Below are 23,955 nucleotides of genomic sequence, written 5' to 3'. Positions count from 1 at the left end.
CAGGTGGGAAATATAGAGAGGGAAGGGTTCACTGAAGCGACACAGGCCTTCACCCAGAAATAGATTTTTCCTTCGTCAAAATCCCTTTTCTGGGCTTGCCCTGTGTCGCTGAGTGAAATAGTAGCAGAGAATGACCAAAGAAGCTTGTAAATTTAAAAGGATTAATTGTATTAAGGAGAAAATAAAAATTTTATTTTAAATATGCTTTTTACTAATCCAAAATAGCGAATGTAAATATAAATATGCACAAAAGGGCTATAACTGTCTTAATTAATGCAAAACAATGAAGTTACAATATTAAGATTAATAAGTAAACTAGTAACCATCACCTAGAATAACGAGATTTGGTGAAAACTTAACAACAAAGGTGATAAAACAAAGCCAGGAATGGATTGTGAAGCAACCCAAACTCCGACAACAAGATAGGAAGGACGGGAGTACAAGCGAGGCAGGTAGGTGAGAGGTACCAATTGGTAGGGCAAATAAAAAACAATACAATTACATATTACAAATAACAAATTATAAATAACAAAATAATATAATATTAGGCTGACTCTGGGGAAACAATGTTCCCTGCAGTGACAGCAGAAAACTTCAGAGCCTCCAAGGATTTAAGGTAGTGACGTTTAAAGACTCTAGGGGATTTCCAGCCTGTATATTTCTTAATATCCTCAAAATTCATATGTTGGAAATAATTAACTGAGACTTGGGGGATTGAATCCGGATTGGCTTGTTTAATAAAATAAAGTATTTGTTGTCTAATGCCATTCAAGGAGATGGTTCCACCATTTTCTCTAACAAAAAGTGGACCTGAAGACCTCTGGGAGGTCCTTTCCAGGTAGGCTTTTAATGTAACCACCGGACATAAAGAGGGATCTTCTGGAAGAGGTATTATCTTCCAGGGAGACCACCTAATTAGAGGGTCTTCATTCTTGGCTAAAAACATTTGGTCTGGAGAGAGTAGCACCTCTCCTGATGGGAGAAATCTACATGATTCGACTCTCTAGGAAGGGCTGATAGTTCAGAGATTCTAGCTCCTGAAGCCAGGCTAATCAAAAACAAAGTTTTCTAAGAAGAGTCGAATAGGGCAAGATTCATTATTTGTGTCTGAGGCTAATTTTAAAACATCATTTAAAAACCAAGAAACCGTTTTAGGACGGGAAGTTGGTCTAAGACGGGCACAAGCTTTAGGAATAGATGAAAAATATGAGTCCGTCAGATCAATATTAAATCCCCATAGGAATACTTTCTTTAAGGCAGATTTAGTTGTAGTAATGGTACTAGCTGCCAGACCTTTGTCAAAAAAGGGCTTTAAAAAATGAGATTGTAAGATTTGTAGTCATAGTATGAACGTCTGACTCTTTCAGAAAGTTAGCAAGTTTTTTAACTGCTGAATCATACTGACGAAGAGTAGACTCTCTCTTATCTGATTCCAAAAACATTGTGTTTTGAGGATCAACATTAGCATTTTTCTGAGCCGTAAACTTCATGAAATCAATAAAGTTAGGGCATTCAGCATTCCTGAGGAAGCTGACACAGTCTGAGTTTGTACTACTTGGGTTAACATTGGATGAGGAATTTGCAAGGCTCTGAGTTTCAGCTCTAACAGAAGGGGAAACCAATTGCTCTTCGGCCAGTTGGGGCTACTAAGGCTATTTGACCTTTGAATGACCTGAGTTTGTGTAAAACTTTCCACAGAAGATTTACTGGAGGAAACAGATAGACTTTCTGCCATCTGTTCCAGTCTATTGACATTGCGTCTGTAGCGTAAGCCCGAGGTCCAGTTTCGAGCTATATAACATGGGAGTTTGTGATTTGATTCTGTGGCAAACAGGTCCACCTGAAGCCCTGGAATCTGTTGGCAAATCCAATTGAAGGATTTCTTGTCCAGAGACCATTCCGATTCCAGGGAGTCGTTCTTGACAGAGAATCTGCAATCACGTTCCTCACTCCTGACAGATGTGTGGCTGACAAGTGCCAATGGTTTTCATTGCTAATGAAAAGATTGCTATCATTACATGATTTATGTGACTTGTCTTGGAACCTCCCCTGTTCAGACAATGAACTATCACTGCACTGTCCAGGACTAATCTGACATTAATGTTCCTGGCCGGACGTAAGTGTTTCAGAGTCAAGAAAACTGCCATTGCTTCCAGAATGTTTATGTGGAAGTGACGAAAGTGGCTCGACCAAGGCTGGAGGGGGAAATTGTAAAGGAATCGATTTGGAAAGACTTTTGGCCGTTGTCCAGGGGCGAAGTCTTTTCTTTAAGATTGGAGGTATGAGGGAGACTTTGTCTCTGAATTTGCAATTGGCTCGGCTCCGCCACACTCGATTTATGTCCTTCAGTTTTGCTTTGAGGAGAAGGTCTGTTACGGACACAAACTGAAGGGAACCCAGGATTCTTTCTTGAGTGCGACGAGAGGCTCGTTTGCACTTGAGAAACTGTCTTGTTGCTTTGGCTATCTCTTTGCATTTTGCTGGGGGAATTGAAAGTTTGTGGGTGCTTAAGTCCCACTGAATGCCCAGCCACTGAAATTTGTCCTTGGGGTTAGACGAGATTTCTTTGTGTTTATATGAAAACCCAGATACTCTAGGAACTGAATGACTAACTTGGTCGACTTTCGACATTCGGAGTCGCTGGAAGCCCAGATTAGCCAATCGTCCAGATAAGCCACGACCTTGATGCCTTGAGATCTCAGTTCCTGCACCACGGCTTCTCCCAATTTGGTGAAGATCCTGGGCGCTATGTTTAGTCCGAAAGGCATTACTCTGAACGAGTAAGCCTGTCTTCCCAGTCTGAACCCCAGATAAGGGGAGAAGTTTCTTGCTATTGGAACATGATAATAGGCGTCTGTAAGATCTATAGAGGTGGTGACGGCCCCACGGGGAAGTAAGGTCCGTACCTGAGAGACGGTCAACATACGGAACCTGTCGCATTGAATGTAAGAGTTTAGAGTTGATAGGTCTAAAATCACTCTTCGCTTGTCTGAGTCTTTCTTTGGCACGCTGAATAAGCGTCCTTGAAATTTTAGATGTCTGACTTTCTTTATTGCCTTCTTTAAAAGAAGGTCTTCTGCATAGTCTAACAGATCCGGTGTTGGAGTCTGATAGAACCTGACAAGTGGAGGGGGTCCCCCTACCCAACTCCACCCTAGGTCCTTTGAAATAATACTGTGGGCCCATGGACTGAATGTCCAATGGTCCCTGAAGAGGCGCAATCTCCCACCTACCTGGGGATGCTCATTTAGTGGAGGGCTTACTGTCTCTGGCTCCTCTTGAGCCTCTACCTCGAGATTGGAGCCAGGGACCGGGTCTAGATCTGAAGCTTCCCCTACCTCTATTGCCCCTGAACTGGCAGTAGCTCTGAAAAGTCTGAGACTCATAGGTAGGGTTAAAGGCCGGAGAGACATAGGTTGTTGAACCAGCGGGATGGTGAGCCGGTTGGTTCAATAAAACATAGTGTGGATGTCCTTTGGAGGTGGAAGGCTGGGCAATTTGGCCAACTGGAACTGCCTGAACAATTGTCTGGGTCTGGGGTGCCTTGTAAGGATGGAACCTCCTAGACCTCTTTCTGCCTTTGGGTTGGGGCCCCGAAAATTCTGACGACTTCCTCTTAAAGGAGTCCCCAACGGATCCGGAGATTTTGATTGGCCCTTGAGGCCTCACTGATCACCGAGTTGACCATGTCCTCGGGAAATAGGTTGGTCCCCCAGACAGAGGATTTTATGAGCTTGTTCGGCTCGTGACGGATGGTAGCGTCAGCCAGAACAAATTTTCGGCAGTTCCTCCTTGCCACTATGAAGTCAAACAAATCACTCTGGAATGAGGCCAGAAGTGATTTGGTCAGGATCCTGAACAGAGGTTCATCCTTATATACAGCAGACGTCAACTCCGCCGAGGTGACGGAATTGATAGACCTGCTGAGACGGCACCTAGCCTCATACTCAGCTTTGATCAAGGACTCCGGAAGCCTGGGTAATTGCTCACTGAAAAGATTCGAGCGCACTCGAATCTAGCTTACCCACTGTAAAGGTTTCGGGCTCCAGTCCAGCATTCCAAGTCTGCTGGGAAGAGAAGAGAGGTAGGCTCCGTCTCACGAAGCTGTGGCATAGGCTTCTCCTCTGTTCCGGCCTGAAGGGTTAACTCCGCCACTTTAGAGGTGCAGGGAGTTGGGATATCCTCATTTACGGTGAACATTGTAAATCGACCTTTATGAGGGGTCAATCTAGTGTTCAAACACTCCCAGTCAGATAGGATCCTAACCCATGCCGACTGCGCTTGGTCCCTAGGAAAGATCACTGTTTCTTTGGGAACCTTATCTTCCCTTACCAGGGCTTCTCGAAAGCCGAGCATACCCCGAAAGAAAGGAAAAACAAGATCTGCCAGGGAGAACTCGTAATCTTCCACAGGGCGGGTGCCACAACCTTCGATGGTTAATTAATTTACCATTAGCGAAGGGGCATTAAAAGCGAGACGCCAAGGGTTACAATCCTCATAAGCTGGCAGCTTAGAGGCGTCTGGGATGGCATAGGACTGTTGCTGAACCGGACCTGAACTAACCAGTCCGGCCAGCGATTCTTCTTGTGCCTTCAATCTCTCCGCCAAGGACTGAACATACTTCCCTGACGACTCAAAGCTCGAGACAAGATCGCGAGACATTGCCTCGAACTGAGAAGAGACCTGTTCAGAAAGCATCCTCATCATTGCCTCCGCGAAAGCTTCAGGGTCGAAGTCAGGTTTTTTAGACCTGCTCGACTTTGTTCTCGACCCCTTAGAAGGGGGAGTAGCTTTCTGAGCGGAAGTCGAAGGTTTGGGAGTCAATGATACCTTGGCGGAGCTAGTTACAGATGGGGTTTTCAGGGGTTTAGACAACTTAGGTAGAGTCTTCGTCTTCATAGAGAACTTCACCTTGGGGATCACCGACCCCAAACGGGTCCCCAAGATGGAGCTCTTAGAGAATCCTTGAAAGGATGCAGACGAAGACGCAGGTGAACTGAAAGACAATGGATTAACTGGTCTACCTGCCTCACTTACATCCCTACCTTCCTCTAAGTTGATGGCCATCGGTTCGACGTCTAGGTTGATGTTGGCCACTTCCTCGGCCACTTCACCGCACAGCTCCTGATCTTCTGGTGAGACCTGGGTCTCAAGCCTAATCTTGTCGATCAGGGGTTCTGCTACTTCGGGGGCTACGGCTGCAGAGGCCCTAGCATTAGGGTATAAGATATTGCAGATATCCTCTGCCAGCGCATAAGGACGCCCCTGACCAACGTTGCGACCAAAGCCGCCAACCCAGATCTTCAGTGTCGCCAGAGACGAAGCTTGACGGGACCGAGGGACCTGTTAATCGAATACCATGTCAATAAAAGGGATTGATAAAAATATTACTTATGTCAAATATAAACAAAACTGTTTGAAATAACCGTGTTAAATACAATTGAAGGTTAACGTACCGAATCATCAACCACATCTGAATACAGTGCGTAGCATACGTCGCAGCCGTCTGGGTGCCAGACGAGGTGGTCGTCGACCTCGACTGCACAACCAGCATGCGACCTGCATGCTACGTGGCCACAGGGTTGCTGCAAGTAGGCGTTACAGCCTGGTTCCTGGCAATGCACCACCTACAATAAAAAATTGATACATGAGTATCTAAAATAGGCAGCGGAACGGCTAAACTAGTAAAACTTAAAGTAAAAATATTCTTCTCCACGCCGGAGTTGAGAACTGTGGATACGGCGGAACTCTCCAATGGAAATCTAAAACAGGTGGGCCAAACCTGAGTCAGATCACGCCGGAAAGCGATTCCGGTGACGCCGGAGCATCATGAAAATAACCATACACACACAGAAATCAACAACCGGGGAGGACTAGTTGCCGGAGCGAAGGTTCGGGATGAATCACCGAACACCGATCACAGAAACTACAGAAATAATAATAACAGTAATATAAACAATATTCATTCCGGCTCCTCTACAATTCCGCCGTAAACAAAGCAACGACGCTCAAGCAAAAGTCTTATTAAGAACTAAAGCGAGCTAACGATAGCTGCTGGAACGAGTCCGGATGACGGAACGGTAGGGAAGCAGGAGCAGAAAACAAAATTACAATTACTACTAACAAAATTCATCACCGCTCCTCTCCAATTCCGCCGTAAACAAAAGGCAACGACGCTCAAGCTAAAGTTTCTACTAGAAGCTAAAGCGAGCTAACGATAGCCGCCGGAACAAGTCCGGATGGCGGAACGGGGAAGAAGCGGGAGTGAAGCATGGCGACAACAACAGGTCAGGTGCCTAGGCACCTTCCACGAAGTGTCATCTCAACCGAAGGGGCAAATGAGCTAAGCTCTAAAATGCCCCCAAGGGAGAGCCAAGACAATAGAGACTGATATAAAAAGGGGGTGAGAAATAAGGCGAAAAAATAAACATTGTTTCTATCGCCTAGCCTAACCTCCTGAAGACATCTCCTGGATATGTAGGCTAGGGCTCGCCAAAATAACGAACGAGAAAGAACGCTAGCGCCAAACCCCACCTTCCGAGATGAAGAATCAACTGGACAGGGAGGAAGGGCCTGCACTCAAACTCGAACGAAGGCCACCCAAGAAAACCGTACCTACTCAGGCCTATAAGCCAAAAAAGGAAGGAAGACTGGGGCCAACTTAGCCTACCTTCCAAGAATCAGCAAAGCCAAACTGGTCAGGTAGGTTAACAAACACCACGCAAAACAGACTCAAGAACTGATACATAATTAAATGAAATGGTATAACAACACATTTAACACATGTACCTACGTAATGCATAAAGGAAAGCTAGGCTAGGCCCAACTTTCAACTTCTAAAATATAATAATAGCCGATCGCGTGAGATCGAGCAAAAATTGAAACTATCATTAACAGAACGTAGTAATTTAATATTCAATCGTCTTGGACGAAAGAAGGCATTCAGATAATAAGGCTGTGGGTAGCCACCACGAACGAACACGAAATGGCGGCCCCCAGCCGATCAGGCGAAAATAATAAACAGGACTTATATAACTCAATCGAGTAACAAAACATTCAAAATTGAATACTCAACTTGGAAGAAGATGCGCCTTGATCAACTGAAGCCATCAGGAAGAGTGAAATAATCCGTAAAGGAAATTAAAGATGCAAATCTAGCACCACAAAAAACCAACGTGTTGTTTATAGAGCGTGCTATAAGCGGATGATGCATTGTGGGTAGAATTAGTAGTAGCGGTGGTGGGACCGTTGTATCGGCACCTCTTAGGCAGAGGGGTTTTGGAGAGGAGGAGTCTATTGGGTTAAGTGTCTGTGGTAGTGGCCCCCACTCGCTCCTAGATGACATACCGACATCCTATAAGGATGTATCGAACCAGAGGTAGTAACTCTGGCATCCTATTGGCTTTTTTCTCTGGTATATCTAGCAATACTTATACCTAGAAATGTGTGCTGTATAGGGACATTTCACTCAGCGACACAGGACAAGCCCAGAAAATAATATATTAAGAGGGTCAATTTTGGCGTCTTTAAGCGCTGCGTATTTCATGAAATCCATAAAGCTAGGGCACTGAGAATTCTTGAGGAAGCTGACACAATCCGAGTTTGTACTATTTGTGTCAACTGTGGGTTGGGAATAGGTCTGGGAGTGACCTTCAACTCTAGAAGTAAGGGAAACCAACTGCTTTTGGGCCAGTTGGGTGCCACCAGTGCTACTCGGCCTCTGAATGATCTCAGCTTGTGCAAAACTTTCATCAGCAAATTTACTGGGGGAAACAGATAGACCCTTTGCCACCTGTTCCAATCGATTGTCACTGCATCTGTGGAATAAGCCAGAGGGTCCAGATTGGGAGCTACGTAACAGGGAAGCTTGTGGTTGCTCTCTGTGGCAAACAGGTCTACCTGGAGACCCGGTACCTGAAGACAAATCCATGCGAACGACTTCTTGTCTAGAGACCACTCCAACTCCAGTGGGGTTGTCCTGGAAAGTGAGTCTGCAATGACATTCCGGACACCTGCCAGATGGGTGGCTGACAGGTGCCAACAATGTTTCCTTGCTAGGGAGAAAATCGTGATCATCACTTGATTGATATGACCTGACTTGGAGCCTCCCCTGTTCAGGCAATGTACTATAACTGCATTGTCTAGTACCAACCTGATGTGAATCTGTCTGGCCGGGCGAAGTTTCTTTAACATTAGGAACACCGCCATGGCTTCTAGGATGTTTATATGGAACTGGCAGAACACTGTCGACCACGTTCCTTGGACTTTTCCGTGTTGAGAGTATCCCCCCCAACCGCTCAGGGAGGCGTCTGTATGTACCACGAGAGACGGAGGGGGAAATTGGAGAGGCACTGATCTTGACAAGCTCTTGATTGTCGACCAAGGGCGAAGTCTTTTCCTCAAGATCTGGGGATCAGAGAAAGTTTGTCTCTGCTCCGCCTGTTGGCTCGTTCCGCCAAACCCTGTTTATGTCTTTCAGTTTGGTTTTCAGCAGCAAGTCTGTCACGAAGCAAACTGAAGAGAGCCGAGAATCCTTTCCTGGAGTACGACGAGAGGCATGCTTGTTTCTGAGGAACTGTCTGGTAGCTTTGGCTATTTCTTTTCTCTTGGCTGGTGGCAAAGACAGTTTGTGAGTGCTGAGGTCCCAATGAATCCCTAGCCACTGGAATTGAGCTGCTGGGACTAAGCGTGATTTCTTCCTGTTTATTTGGAAACCGAGGTATTCCAAGAAATTGATGACTATATGGGTTGCTCTTTGACACTCTTTGGCATTGGGTGCCCAAATGATCCAATCGTCCAGATACGCAGCCAACATGATCCCTTGGGACCGCAGCTCTTGAACGACTGTCTCTGCCAGTTTGGTAAAAATTCGGGGTGCGATGTTGAGCCCGAATGGCATGACTCTGAAGGAGTAGGCTTGTTTTCCTAGTCTGAATACCAGGTAAGGGGAGAAGTTTCTCGCAATAGGGACGTGATAATATGCGTCTGTAAGATCTATAGAGGTGGTGACGGCCCCACGAGGAAGTAGGGTCCGTACCTGTGAGATTGTAAGCATGCGGAATTTGTCGCATTGCATGAATGAATTGAGGCGGGACAGGTCCAGAATTACTCTCCGCTTGTCTGAGTCCTTCTTTGGAACACTGAACAGACAGCCTTGAAATTTCAAGTGTCTGACTTTCCTTATTGCATTCTTCTGCAGGAGTTCTTCTGCAAAGTCCTGTAAGTCCTGGGATGGGTGTTGAAGGAACCTGACTGGTGGGGGAAGCCCCTTGCACCAGCTCCAACCCAGTCCTTTCGAGACTATGCTGTGGGCCCACGGGCTGAAGGCCCAACGGTCCCTGAAGAGATACAATCTCCCTCCTACCTGGGGTGTCTCATTGATTAGGGGAAGGTCTGCTACCTTTGGTCCCGCGGCCTCCCCTTCCTCGTGAGAGGGGCCTGGATGTTGCTCTACCTCTGTAGGCAGCTCTAGCCCTGCTTCCTCTCGCATATCTGTTATAGCCTCGAAATGTTCCCAAGCTTTCAAATGAAGCATTGAAAGCTGGGGACGTCACGAAAGTTGGTGTAGCGGAAGCATGTTGATTCGGATGCACCAAAACAAACTGCTGTTGGGGTTGTGCCTCAGATGTGGAGGGCCCCGACCTGTGAAACTGGAACAGCCTGAAGCACAGTCGGGGCTTGAGGTCTCTTAAAGCCCTGGAACCTCCTGAACCTCTTCCCTTTAGGTTGAGGGCCGGAGGTCTCAGAAAACTTCCTCTTAAAAGGAAGGCCCCAACGAGAACAGAGACTTTGGTTGGCTCTAGTAGCTTCAGCCATAACAGCATTAACCTCATCCTCCGGAAAGAGATTAGGTCCCCAGATAAAACTTTTTATTAGCCTATTAGGTTCATGTCTGATGGTGGTCTCCGTAAAGATGTGTTTTCTGCAATTTTGTCTGGCTACAACAAAGTCGTAAAGATCTCACTGGAAGGAAGCCAGAAAAGACTTTGTAACCACCTGAAACAAGGGCTCGTCATGATAGGCTAGAGCTGTTACTTCTGACATAGTGACTGCGTGCAGGGAACGACCTAACCTGCACCTGGCTTCAAATTCTGTTTTCAGCAAAGCTTTTGGAATTCGAGGAAGATGCTCACAGAACAAGGCGGAGGCACACTCAGGATCAAGCTTCCCTACTGTAAAAGTTGCCGGAGCTCCCAACCAACACTCCGAATCTCCGGGAAAAAGGAGAGAGGTGGAATCCGTTTCCCAGAGCTGAGGCATAGGCTTGCCATCCAAACCCACTTGAAGAGTCAACTCCGCAATTTTAGTAGTGCAAGGAGTCGGAATGGCATCGCCAGTAGAGAACATCGTGAAAGTCCCTTTCAAAGGAGTGAGCTTAGTGTTCTCGCACTCCCAACTGGTGAGAGCGCGCAACAGAGTAGATTGAGCCTGATCCTTTGGAAAGATAACCGTCTCCTTAGGGACCTTATCAAACCTAACCCAGGCTTCTTCCGTTAGCCTGGCGAAACCTGGATAGGGGGGAACTAAGTCGGGCGGGAAGAACTCCAATTCCTCCAAGCGACAGGTGCCTAAACCTTCGATGGTCAAAGTGTCATTATGCAAGGGAGCATGTAAAGCCAGACGCCATGGGTTCCCTTTATCAAAGGGAGGCAGTTTGGAGGCATCCGGGACAATATGGCACTGGGGCGCTGCTCCAGACTGGATGAACCCAGAAATCAGACTTTCTTGGGCTTCTACCTTCTCTGTCAAAGATTGCATAGACTCTCCGGAAGACTTCAGGCTTGAAGCAATATCATCAAGCTTAGCGTCAACTTTAGAGTCGATCTTCTCCATCAAAAGATTTATGAAGGCCTCAGAATCAAAGTCAGGCAGAGACTTAGCTTTCGAAATTCTGGATCTCGACCCCTTATGAGGGGGAGCAGCCTTAATTATTGGTGATAACGGTTTGGGAACTGGAGATGACAGAGAGGGAAGCCTTTGAGTTTTAGAAGGTTTTGAGGAATCTTTCTTTTTCTGTGCTTTTACCTTGGGCCTGACAGATTGAGATCTGTCCCCAAGGTTGGCTGGATTCGGGAAACCCTGGAAAGAAGAGGATGAAGAAGACGGTGAATTAAGAGATGGAAAACACACACCAACCCCGCCTGTCTTACTTACCACCCTACCTTCAACCTGATGGAAGTCAACTTCGACAATCATGGGTTCTGAATGTAAATTAATAGCCGCCACCTCTTCCGCTACTTCTCCGCACAGGAGGTCGTCTTGGGAGGATTGTGTATCCAGCCGAATCTTTTCAATGATCGGCGCGGCTAAGTCCTTTGGTAAGGCGGCGGAAATCCGGGCACCAGGGTAGAGGAGATTACATATCTCCTCTGAAAGAACGTACGGTTTGCTGGCTGCCACATTCCTCCCGAATCCGCCGACCCAAGACTTCAGAGACGACAGCGCTGCGGAGCGGATTACAGGTTTAGCCTGGAAGAGAAGGCGGGGTTAATAAAAATCCCTCCTGAAAGGAAGAGCTATAAGAGGTAATATAATCGAAAGAGACTACAAATTAGTCGACTCTCGACACTTACCGATTCATCGGACGCCAGTCCGTAAAGGGCGTAACAAATCTCGCAGCCTTCTGGGTGCCAAACGATTCCATCCCCAACACGAACCGCACAGCTAGAGTGCGAGCGGCACACTTCGTGACCGAACGATTGATGGAGAATGGCTGAGCACCCAGGTTCTTCACAACGTACCATCTGTAAGTAGGAGGATGGTAAATGAGTACCAAAAGAACAGGCACCGCCGGAATAAGACCGGCGGCGAGAGAGATTGTTACTAGCGTAAAATTAATATAAGGCAAAAAAGGGACGAATGTTTTTAAAATCATAAATAAGCGGAGACGTTATAATGCTCCGCCGCAGGGGATATTATAATGCTCCGCCGCCAGTCACTGATTTCGCTGCATATACATTTAGGGAACGGAGTCCCCATGGCGGAGAAGGGGGGAAGAGATATACCTCCCCAACAACCGCGGTTAATATCACCGTAGTGATAGAACAACGAAAAACAGGACTAGACCGGCGGAGATGAAAAATAATAATAATAAATAACCCGAATGATATCATGCATACGCGGGACAATGTTCGACACACGAGCTGCCAACCGGATAGACATTGGAAGCAAGTCTACGAAACACCGCCCGGATGAAAAGGGAGTAAGTGACATAAACCTGGCGAACGACGACTGGTCGAGTGGGCAGCACTCTCCAGACGCTGAATATACCACCCAGGGGAGGGGGGAAACCGAACAACAGTGAGCGGCTACCCCCCCCATACAGGGGGAAATGCACAGGTGACGTCACAAATCATATGACGATAACTGAGCTGCATACACGAGAGAGGAAAGAGACCGTAGCCTACACTCCAAAACCCAAGCTTTTGGACTAGACAGGGGGCCAGTGGGGTATGCCACAGTAATGGGGAGAGAAGGACCAAGGTCCTAGCTCAGCCAGCCACACGAGACTAGAACAAGCAGGGAAGGAGGAAAGTGAGGATTCCTCACGCTACAGGCACTCGTAAACAAGGCAAACCTAACCTCCCAAGCCTAATGGCTGAACGGGAGATTAAGGTAGCCTAACACCGTGTAAGAGAACAGCACGTCTAGCCTAAGGAGAAAGGCTAAAAAACTATATTTAGGATAACAAAACAATAAAAACATTCGAAAGAGGACAACATACAAAAACACGTATATAAAAGCATAAACGAATTGACGAAAAGACAGGACAAAATAAGCCGCAGCATCGGGCAAAAGGATACCGTGTGTATCCCAAGATGGCTGCCAGAACGCCAAAAAGAATGCCAAACTTAATCTAAAAATATAAATGTCATCCTGCCTTGTAGAAGAGTTGTTACTTTCAGATGTGTGGAACCAGAATGATAGACACCTCCACACCAATGCCTTGGAACTCAAGGCACCTTTTCTAGCCTTCCAAGCTAACATCACGAATAAATACTTCACACCAAGGAGTACATATTAAAAACTGGAGGGGAAGAGAAACTGATAAGAGGGACCCAAATTCTATTGTCAGAAAATGGGAGACCCACAGCCTAAATGATAACGGATGGGCAAAAACATGATCTCGTCCCCAACCAGCAACTCGATGCAAAGTAAAATAAATTTTCTCCACACAAACTCCAAATTATATAGAGTCAACAAAAACAAGGGGAAAAACACACAAAATAATATCAAAAATGTTGAGATTGAAGATCAAAATGTAAGAGGTAAACATAGAGCATACGCTGCATATGACGCAGCGCTGCAAAACACTAAGACGAAAAATCATAAGATTAAAATTAAATTAAATTGCCTCTAAGACCAACAATCCAACCAGAATTAGTACTCAACTTAGATGGTGAGAAAACCTCGGTGGAAGACATGATGAGCTGCCAAAAGGAAAATACGATCACACACAGAACAAGGTGTTATCACGATCAGTGCTAAAATTGGAATGACGTGTCAGTCTCGTGATGACGCCTACTTGGCGGTCGGGTGAGTATTCCGGGTTACAAGTGTGTAACGGCTCATCCAATTTGGGTCTTTGAGAATTGAGAAGTCTATTGGACGAAGGCCTATGGAAGCGTAATAGTTCACCCCTGGTATATATCAACATCTGTTTGAGATGATCGAACTGGAGGTAGTAACTCCAGCATTCTACATAGCTTTTTTCTCTGGTATATATAGCAATCTTATACCTAGAAATGTGCTAATTGGAACCAATTTCACTGGCTGACACAGGTCGACCCAGAGAAGCCCAATTCCTGATTTCTATGAAAATGGATAACAATGATGTTTTTGCCTAACCATCCCTCTTATGATGGCTGCTGATCTGTTAGAGGAAAAATATGCTATTTCACCCATCAGCAGCAGAATGCCAAATACATTTTTCTTGAAGGACAGAAACCAGAGGCAATATTAACTCAAATAAGCCCTATCCCTGATTTCTATGAAAATGGATAACAATGATGGTTTTGCCTAACCATCCTTCTTATCTATCTGTCCTATTCCTACTGCCCCTTGTATTTCCCTATTCTTATTAATTCCAGATCCTAATCTTGCATTAGACATCCTTTCTATCTCCTCCTCTAACTTCTTAATCTTCCCCTCTGATGGCTTCACCTGTTCCCTAACTGATTCTTTTATTTCTTTCATCATTTTCTTTAATTTTTCACTCTCCTGCCTTAACTGCTCATTTTCTGCTTCTGACTTCCTTAGCTGGTCCACCTCTCTCTGTAATCCATCCATTTTTTTTTATCGTACCTTACCTTACCTTACCTTATATCAAATGACAAAAAATCTCCCACGAGGATGAGTGATCTACTCCCTTCAACCAAAGGACCTGGCAAAGGACAGCTCTATAGCTCCTAATGAGCCGGAAGTGAGAGAAACTTCTTTCAGCGAAGAAAGACAAGAAAGTCTGCTACCTGCTGATGAGAAGCTCTGAATGAAGAGATACCCCGTTGACGACACCAACCGCAGAAGATGACCCATTTCCACTGGTACACAACTGCTGTGGATTCTGCAGGTTGTGTCACAAGGGAATCTTCCATGGGACCTCAAACAATGGAGCCAGCAGGTCCAGGACCCACTTGCCGTGTGGCCTTTTGGGACCCACCAGAGTCATTCTGAAATTCAGGGTGATCAGGACCCTATTGATTACCTGAAAAATCAGACAAAATGGATGAAAGCTGTATGCCTCTAAGTTGTCCCATGGGTGCTGGAAAGCATCCTCCACCTCAGCCAAGGGTCTGGCACAACTGAACAGAACACCGGTAACTTCTGTTGTACCAGGTTGCAAACAGGTCTATGTTTGGGACTCATCATAACTAAAAATGTTTCTCCCCAGTGTCTTGGTATAGGGACCACTCTGTCCCTATCATCTGACTCTGGCAACTGACCTTGTCTGTCACCACATTCTAAGACCTCAGAATGTACCTGGCTGACAGCTCCACCAAGTGTGCTACAGCTCACTCATGCACCTGCACCGCCAACTTGCGTAACTGGAAGGACAACAGTCTCCCCCTGCTTATTCACATATGCCACTACTCTAGCGTTGTCACTCATCAACACCACAGATTGCCGCATCACTTGGTCCTGAAACTCTTGGAAGGCTAGAAAAGGTGCCTTGAGTTCCAAGGCATTGGTGTGGAGGTGTCTATCATTCTGGTTCCACACATCTGAAAGTAACAACTCTTCCAGGTTAGCCCACAGGTTTGCTGTCTGGTGGTGGAGGTAGGTAATAGCTCTACCTCCATACAGCATCAGTCTCTTGAAGGCTGTGGAGGATGGGTGCCCAAAGAAGAAGCGATCTTGGACACTGACAGGGACCAAAGATCAATCCACAAGACTGTCTTGAATGCTGCTATGGCAGTCAATTCTAGTGCCACTGCCTCCGCCTGCAAGGAGGAGACTCCCTCCACACAGAGATGCTCCAGCAACAGACCGGGACACAGATGAGTCAGGTATGGGTCAACCAGTTTGGTCAGCAATGGGTTCTCCGAGGGAACATAATATTTCCTCTGGCTTAAGTAGAGGTGGAGGACGTGTCTTGCATGAACACCTGGACCGGAGAGAATTCACCTGGTCCAAAACCCCATCAGCAAGCCTAGACCATGGCAGCCAATTAGAACTCTGGGTTCCTCCTGGGGTTTCCTGAAAGACTTGATGGAGGAAGAAAGGTCTGCAGGAAATGTCCATGTCTCTTCCTTGATATCATTAAAATGATGTATCTCACTATAATAATCACCACAAAATGCCTCTGCAGCTTGGGGGTGTCTGAGTCATGGAGCATAGGACACTAAGTCCCTCCAGGTCCCAGTCCTCCCAAGCCACTCCCTCTGCAGGAGAGGGACACTCACCAGAGCCCCCTGGCAATCTCTTGACTGCTTGGGTATACATTATGTCCAGTCCAAGGACTGAACCAAGAATGTAAGCCTCCGTGGATGGTGTGGTGATGGGGGAGAGAATGATTCCAGTCCTGAGGGTCTGGAGAACCCTGAGTAGTAGCACATGTGTGCTTGGCAATGGAAGGACAAATGGTACTGCAAGTGAAAGACTTGTCAGCCCTCTGCAGAAGAAGGCTGGCCGCCGTAAGCTCTATGAGACTTCCTGCAAGAGGATGAGGCAACCTCCTTCTTCCTCCACTTGCTATCTTTGGAAGAAGGGGAGGAGGTGACAGCATTCGACGACGAAGACAGAAATGAAGATGAAGATTTCCTTCTCTTATTCTTTGACTTCTTGCCAAGTGCGGCCTTCAACGTGCAGAGGAGGACATCACCCAGCACCTGGGGACACATCACTGATGCTGCATGTGGGGTCACCAAGGAAGTTAAAGGCAGCCCTAGAGCCATAGATACCATGACCGTTGAAGTCATCACGGTCACAGTCGAAGCAGTTACTGGAAAGCCCTTCATAGCCTCAACGTGATCAATCAGTCCAGAGACACATGGCTCCCCTGAGGCCTAGGGAGGGCCACTCCCCAAGTCCCTTGGCCTCTGCAACTACGGAAGGGCATAACTCCCTGAAGTCGCTCAGCCTCCACAACACCTGAAGTAGAAGTCGAGTTAGATGAGAGAACCTCTCTATGCCCAGAGAGCAACTCCTCCAAGTGCAATGAAGTTCCTCCCCCATAGGAGAGGTAACAGCAATCAGAAGTTTGGCAGGAAGCAGAAAGGAACCAGAGAGAACCTTCGGCCAGAGAGACTCTCTCTCTCTCTCTCTCTCTCTCTCTCTCTCTCTCTCTCTCTCTCTCTCTCTCTCTCTCTCTCTGTTCTGAGCATAGGCTGATCTAGTTACACCGATGTTTATGGCATGACACACATGAGCGAGGGCCAACCTCAGTAGAGGAGAGAAACCAATGACACAGCCTGTCCTTCCATAGACAGCGCCTAAACACCTACAGTTTCCTCTCCAAAGAAGGTTTACATGATTAAGGGATTTACATGGTACATCAAGGGGTTTGCATGGTACATCAAACAACAATCGCAGAAAATACACTTAAAGCAAAAAAGTCATAAACAGAAAACAAAAAGCAGGTGAGCAAAGAATTGCAGAGACATCTTCACACAACGGTGGCCAAAAGCAAAGTGGTGTGCAGTACAACGGGTGGGAGGAGTTTCCCTCTACCCATTAGCAGTAACAAATTTGTCTGAAAGTTAAACACAAATGTTCCAGCTCGCATTCGCAAGCTAAATCCTAAGCAAAGAACGAAGGTTTGTATTTGTGTAGGAACAAGAGAGACTTGTCATTCATATGGACTTATCCTGAATTTTTGCATATGTATATATATAGTTCTCTATTTATAACTTGTAAGGAAAGAAACTAGATAACAAAACAAACTTTTCAACTCATAAACCTTGAAATTACATACTTGCAACATATGCAGTGGTACCTCAGTTAATGAACAGTCCTGTTCATGAACAAATCGGGTTACGAACCTGATGATCGAAAATCTTTTGTCTCCGTTCACGAACCGTGCTTCAGACCGTGAACACACAAACATCCCCCAAGAGGGTCCATTGAAAGCACCCCAATTTTATTAGTGGAGGATAAAGCATCATCATAAGTATACTGACTGGAGAGAGAGAGAGAGAGAGAGAGAGAGAGAGAGAGAGAGAGAGAGAGAGAGAGAGAGAGAGAGAGAGACTATGGCCCCGGTTAGGTTGTTACACCAATACAGGCAGTCCCCGGTTTACGACGGTTCCGGCTTACGACGTTCCGAGGTTACGACGCTTTTCAAATATATTCATCAGAAATTATTTCCCGGCTTACGACGCATGTTCGGGTTCTGACGGCGCGAAATCGCCGATCCGACGGAAGAAATATGGCCCCAAAACGGCAGAATAATCATAATTTGAAGGTTTTTTTGATGTAAAACTCAATAATAATGCAGTTTACGTCGCTTTCAATGCACCCAGAGCATTGAAAGTAAGGTTTTCTTATGATTTTTACGATTTTCGACGATTTTCCGGCTTACGGCGATTTACCGGGTTCGGGGCGCAAGAACGGAACCCCGTCGTAAACCGGGGACCGCCTGTATATTGATTTGCAAAAGTCAAATAATACAGTAGTTGTATTGAGAATAATGATAATTTTAATAAAACTGTTCTTTTACAGTATCTACAGGCAGTCGTCGGTTACCGGCAGCCTCGGTTATCAGCAATCTGGTTTGACGGTGCTTGTCTAGTGAAGATGATACCTGGATTTTCAGTGCCGATCTCCGGTTATCGGTGCCAATCCCCAGTTACCAGTACCAATCCCCAGTTATCGGCGCCAATCCCCACTTACAGCGGCGCTGATCCCCAGTTATCGGAGCCGATAACTGGATATCGGCGCCAATAACTGGGGATCGGCGCTGTTAGTCCTCCCCATCTTCCATAAATTTATTAAAAAATTCCTGTGTCGTCATTCTCATTCTCTCTCTCTCTCTCAATATACACAGATTTTAATGTAAAAACACAGTAATTAGTGAATACACAGTTGCTCTATGAAAAAAAGCAAATGCGATAATTTTAGAGATACGGCCGCCCCCCGCCAAAATCCGCAAATTAGTGAATTTCCCATGTGGACAAGTAAATGATGTGTTCCATAAAAATCTGCAACAAAATGAAATGCAGAAATGTGAAATGCATAAAAACGGGGGGAGGGGGACTGTATTTGTATATTTACATTATTTTAAATCAGAAAAATTTATTCAGGTCACGAACTTTTCGGGTCACGAACTGTGTCCTCGAACGAATCAAGTTCGTGAACCGTGGTATAACTGTATGTGATAATTAATCAGTTTTCATATACAGTAAACACCCCATGTTCGTGGTCTCACCTATTAGCGGATTTCTCTGTGGAACGTATATATAAATTATTCATGGAAAATTCGCCCAATCGCCGTATTTTTCACTGAGAAATATTCACTATAATCACTGTATTTCATGACTAAATGCACTTTTTGTGATAAAACTTAAAATACTCAGGTAAGCATTTTTAGAGGTTTTTTGTGTTTGAACTATCAAAATAGGTAGTTCTACGTGTTTTTAGAAGGGTTTAAAGCATTATGAATTTTGGCTATTCGTGGTACGTCCCCCACGAATCTGAGACGGGGTTTACTGTATCATTAAATTATAGTCTTACTTGTATTCCATGAATTCCAAGATTTCCTGTGTCCTATCATGCATGGCTGGTTAGCCATCTCGTAAGTGAGAGGCCTGGATTGGTCTCTCGTCACTTTGTACCTGCCAGACTGCACTTTGAATGCTACTGATGATGTGTGTAAAGAGCGCACTGGAAAAGACCTGAAAAGCTGCCCATAATTCTGAATCTGCAAAATAGTGAAAGAATTTACTATCAGTAACTATTAACAAAAATAAAGAAATTGTGGCAAATATATCAAATTTTTTAAGTACAGTAATCTGTATTTTTCCTAACATACAAACCTGAAGGTCTTTACATAGGAATTAGCTTGCGAACCTGAGCTGGACCACGACTTAACTTTCAGACAGGGTCATTAACTCCAAACAGTAGGGGGGAAGCCCCGCCCACTCATTGGTTAGCATTCCACTTTGCCTTTTGGCCCAGATATCAGAATGTGGGGTGGCTGAGGTGGGCTGTAAATGCAAAGACCTTCAGTTTGTATGTTTGGAAAAATGCAAATTACTTTAAAAATTTCATATTTCTTCCTACACAAATACAAACCTTTGGTCTTTACATAGGAGACTTACCCTTTGGAGGGTGGAGTCTCAGTAACTCTCTGAACCAACTAGTTTGCTTCTACCCACCTGGGAATACCTTCCTGGTCTAGGAACTAAGGAAGGAATCCTGCACTTCTAGCTTGCTGGACATATGGGATGTTGCAACTGTTAGACTTCTGGGTTTAAAGTGAGTTGAGTCATTACTGTGAATAAGGCTTGGAGGAACTCAAAAGTTTCAAAGATAGTAAAACTGCTAATAAAACCAATGGGTTTGTTTCACTGTCTAACGCCCTCTCCCCTTGTCTAGAGAGAGGGGCCATGCATCCAATCCATCTACAAGATGAGGGACAGGATGCCCCTTGTCATGTAGTCACCTGCAAAACTCACCCATCCAGCACATGACGACTTGCTACCTGCCTCCCTGTCTCAAGAGAGAGACAGGTAAAAGAGAAAAGGGAGGAGACAAGTCACTCACACATTCTCTCTCGCTTACCAAACATCTTAGACAAGATGCATTAGACCCTTGGGAAGCTGGATGAGCCACACAACTTGTTGGGCAGCCATCACAAGATCCAAGGAAAAAACGTGCCCAAGGATTTGTAAGCAGTGTTCCGAAGGTAACAGGAGGTAAATGTGGTCTGGCGCGACCACATACCTGCTCGTATTGTCTGCTGAACTGAGAGATTCTTCCGGAAAGCAAAAGACAGGGCGAAGCCCCAACTTCATGATCTCTCGCCTGGACTGAACTTCTGTCTACCTCATCAGACAAAGAGTAAGCTCGCTCAAAGTCTCACAAAGCCTAAAAGAGACAATGCCCTTGGACACCTCTTCCTTGGCCAAGTCAGAACTATGAAGAGGTGTCAACGCTCACGCCTGAGATGCCTAGTTCTCTCGAGGTGGTAGTATAATCACCCTAATTGGACAAAGTAGCATCTTTTCCCAATCATACCTACAAAGTCCTTTCAGGAGGGGACTGAAAAAGACCTACAGATTCTGAGTCTTGTGAGTTCTGGGATTGACTCGAGCGCAACAGATCCCCCTCCCCTCGAGTGCTTAGCATCGAAGGCCATGAAACTTGCCAACACTCTTCACCGATGACCGGACAAGCAAGGAAAACAGTCTTAGAGTCAGATCTCTGTCTGACAACTCCCTCAATGGCTCATACAGTGTACGAGCAAGGCTCCTTAAGATGAGAGTCATAGTCCACTTGGGGGCCTGAGTTCCCTGGGTGGCCATGACTATTCAAAACTCATCAGAAGCATAAAGATCTCTCAGGAGGATGAGAGATCCATTCCCTTCAATTGAAGGACTTGGCCAAGGGTCCTTAATGGCTGAGACAGAGTCAAGTTTGCCTTGGTGCTGACCGGAGAGATACCCCATCGACTACACCAACTACAGATGAAGGTACACAGCCACTGAGGATTCTGTAGGTATCCAGAAATTTCCTTTGCTATGCATCAAGAAACAACACTCTCGTTCACATGAGACGCTGGATATTCTCCAGGCATGAAGTGCCAGCACTTTCACTGCCTGGAGAAACCTCTCGACATGCAGGTGGCACAGAAGGTTGAGCCATGGGGGAATCTCTCTCAGGACCTTGGAAAACAAAGCCACCAGGTCCAGGAACCACTCGGCATGTGGCCATTGGGAGCTACTAGAATCAATCTGAAATTCAGCATGATCAGAGCCCTGATGATCACCTGATGAATCAGACAAAACAGAGGGAAGACCTCTAAAATGTCACCTAGGTGCTGGAAAGTGTCCTCCAATGCAACCAAAGGTCCATCACAATTGAGCAGGACACTGGTAACTTCCTGTTATATGAGGTTACAAAGGTGAGTGAGAGCATGCAGGTGTTCCCTCACCCCCTCCTGCTCTTCAGGAGAGCAGTCCAGGGGCCCTGGGATGGTGGCCTGGTGACCAGCCCCTCCCCTCCCATCAGAGAAAGTTCCAGACTTACTCGACTCCTCACAGAGTTACCAGACTTCTACCCCAGTGGAAGACGGAAGACACCAGGGGTGTGGTGGGTCTCCCTGACTGTTTTCAATGGGGGTGGGTGCCTGTCGAGCCACTGGGCAACCTTGGCAGCGACATGGAGGGGAAGCATGGGTAGCAGATGCCCGTCAAATACGGTTTGGCTACCCTTAGAATCTTCATCATCCCCCACCCTCTTTCCAGCCGGTTCTGAATCTTCATTCCCAGCTTGCAAAAGGACCTTGCCCTGTGGGAAGAGGTGAATCAATGCTCCTGGAAGGCACTGTGGGAGTCTTCTGCCCCTCTTCCCACTAAACTGGTCCTAGATGGAACACTCCATTCTGTGCTTACCAGTGCTCGGTCAGGTTCCCAGCCTGGTGTCTCGATCCTATCGGTTCAAACACCAGAAGAAGCAGGGAAGAGATTCCATCGGGAGTCCTGCGGGGCTTCTAAGGGACTGACTCTCTTCTGGGAGACAAGTTTCTCGTTGGCTCTTCCAGCCCTGGGGTAGGAACTGATTCGCATTCTCCTCTGGGGACTGGCATTTCGGGGACCACGAGAGTCACATGCCACCCAGGGAACAGTTCCCTGGAACAGCAAGACAGAAGAAGCTTCTCATCTGTGGCTAAATCTCGACTGAGGAGAAGAAGGCTACTTCAGATAGAAGACTGGGTCGCAAGGGCCTACGTTCTTCACGAATGAAAGGGAGAGAAGCAACCCTCTGTGGCGAAGATGAGGAAGTCCAGACTTGAAGAGTGACTCTGGCCCAAGATGAAGTTCTGTCAACGACACCAACCAGCGAAGACGGATCCAGTCCCTGGGACAGTATTGCGGGGGACTTCAAGAGATATCCAGCTATATCCATTGCTGCTCGGCGAGAAAGCCTATGCTTGCAAGGAAAGCTGGAAGGTCTCCCAGTCCTGAGCAGACAGGGATGTACTGCCTGAAGAATCACTTCTTGTACAGCTGCTACAGGAGGTTGAGTCAAGCAGAACTCTTCTTGATGCCTCCGAAACAGAGTTATCAGGTCGGGTGAAAGGCGAAGTCTTCCAGCATTTGTCTGTAACTTGGGGTGAGCAATGTTTGTGAACCCCTAGCGAAACAGACAAATAGAGAGGGAAAAACGTAAATATCGATTTTTCCCAAAAAGACAGTATGCCTCACCGTACCGGCCCCTGGGTCTGGTATGAAAGAGCGAGAAAAACTGACTTTGTTGTGCAGGGAGGCAACAGCAAGACAGTAGGGATCTCTCAGTCAAGCAGTCTCTTTGTGAATCTTCATGAAGAAAAGAGTGAACAGCACGTTCCATCCCGATCACTCAAACCTGAGGCCAAGCTCGCCTACCAAACATCCCCACCAAGAATGCATCTAGCTAACTGAGCTGTCGAGTGCACTATAGAACACTCGAGTACCTGCAAATGTCGACAGATGAAACAGGAGGAAAAGACGATTCCCTCTTGTTTGTCGACGAATGCCACTAGTGTGGTTTTGTTGTTCAATGAAACCACTGAGTGCCGCAAAACTCATCTTGAATTCTCGGAAGGCCAAAAGGCTGCCTTGAGTCCAGGATGTTGATGACAAGGTACTAATCGTCTGGGTCACACACCTTCAAGACAAAGTCTTACAAGTGTGCGCCTATTCCTCGATCAGTGAATCCGGAAGTAGACACACGATGTGAGGAGAATATGCAAGTATACTAAAAGGTTCCTTCAATCAAGCATTAGCCTAACTCTTTCCTCATACTTCAAAGAGGAAAGAAGGACGGAGGAATGGAGGCAGACCTCCAGTCTCCACCATGGCGAAGCTTCTGCAAGATGACAGGATACCAAGACAATTAGCTCTAGCTGGGTTGGCATTTCCCGAATCGGGAGCACATGAGAGGAAGCAGGATGGAAGTTTGATGAAAAGAATTACCGAGACCTAAGGAAAATAGATCTTCTCCTGAAGGAATCCATACCCAGGTCTCGGGGATGTCGCTGCCAGCTCCAGAGACTTTATAAGTATCATTTCATCCAGGCATCAGCAGGAGAAATTCTTTCTGATCGATACTTCTTTCTCTCTTCCCTTCTTTCCTCCTCCCTTATGGAAAAGAAGGTGAAAGAGACAGTTATGCGCACTTTCCTAGAAGGGAAGAAGAGAGCTATGTATTCCGCAATCTTCTTCCGAAGCCTGGGACTTCTTGGGAGTTGAGGGGGGCTGGCTTCAACTCAAAGTTGAGTCGAGATGACTAAGACCCAAAGGTCTTGGCCACTGT

General features: G+C 46.3%; 1 protein-coding gene and 1 long non-coding RNA gene across 5 annotated transcripts in view; both read right to left on the bottom strand.

Moving 5' to 3' along the window:
* mRpS24 (mitochondrial ribosomal protein S24) overlaps positions 1-23,955 on the bottom strand; it is a 162,500-nt gene that overhangs the window by 100,459 nt on the left and 38,086 nt on the right. For all 4 annotated transcript variants that reach the window (XM_067119206.1, XM_067119209.1, XM_067119205.1 and 1 more), the window contains exon 2: positions 19,171-19,357. In XM_067119206.1, coding sequence (XP_066975307.1) covers positions 19,171-19,357 — 187 coding nt within the window. The remainder of the gene's footprint in view (positions 1-19,170; positions 19,358-23,955) is intronic.
* On the bottom strand, positions 189-8,365 carry LOC136847473 (uncharacterized). Its single transcript, XR_010855762.1, has 2 exons — positions 5,457-8,365; positions 189-5,343 (listed from the first exon to the last, which is right to left on the bottom strand). It is a non-coding gene; the product is annotated as an uncharacterized lncRNA (long non-coding RNA).

This window comes from Macrobrachium rosenbergii, chromosome 16 (genome assembly GCF_040412425.1).
Source record: "Macrobrachium rosenbergii isolate ZJJX-2024 chromosome 16, ASM4041242v1, whole genome shotgun sequence".
Lineage (NCBI taxonomy): Eukaryota > Metazoa > Arthropoda > Malacostraca > Decapoda > Palaemonidae > Macrobrachium > Macrobrachium rosenbergii.
This window is presented reverse-complemented; position numbering and strand designations above follow the sequence as displayed.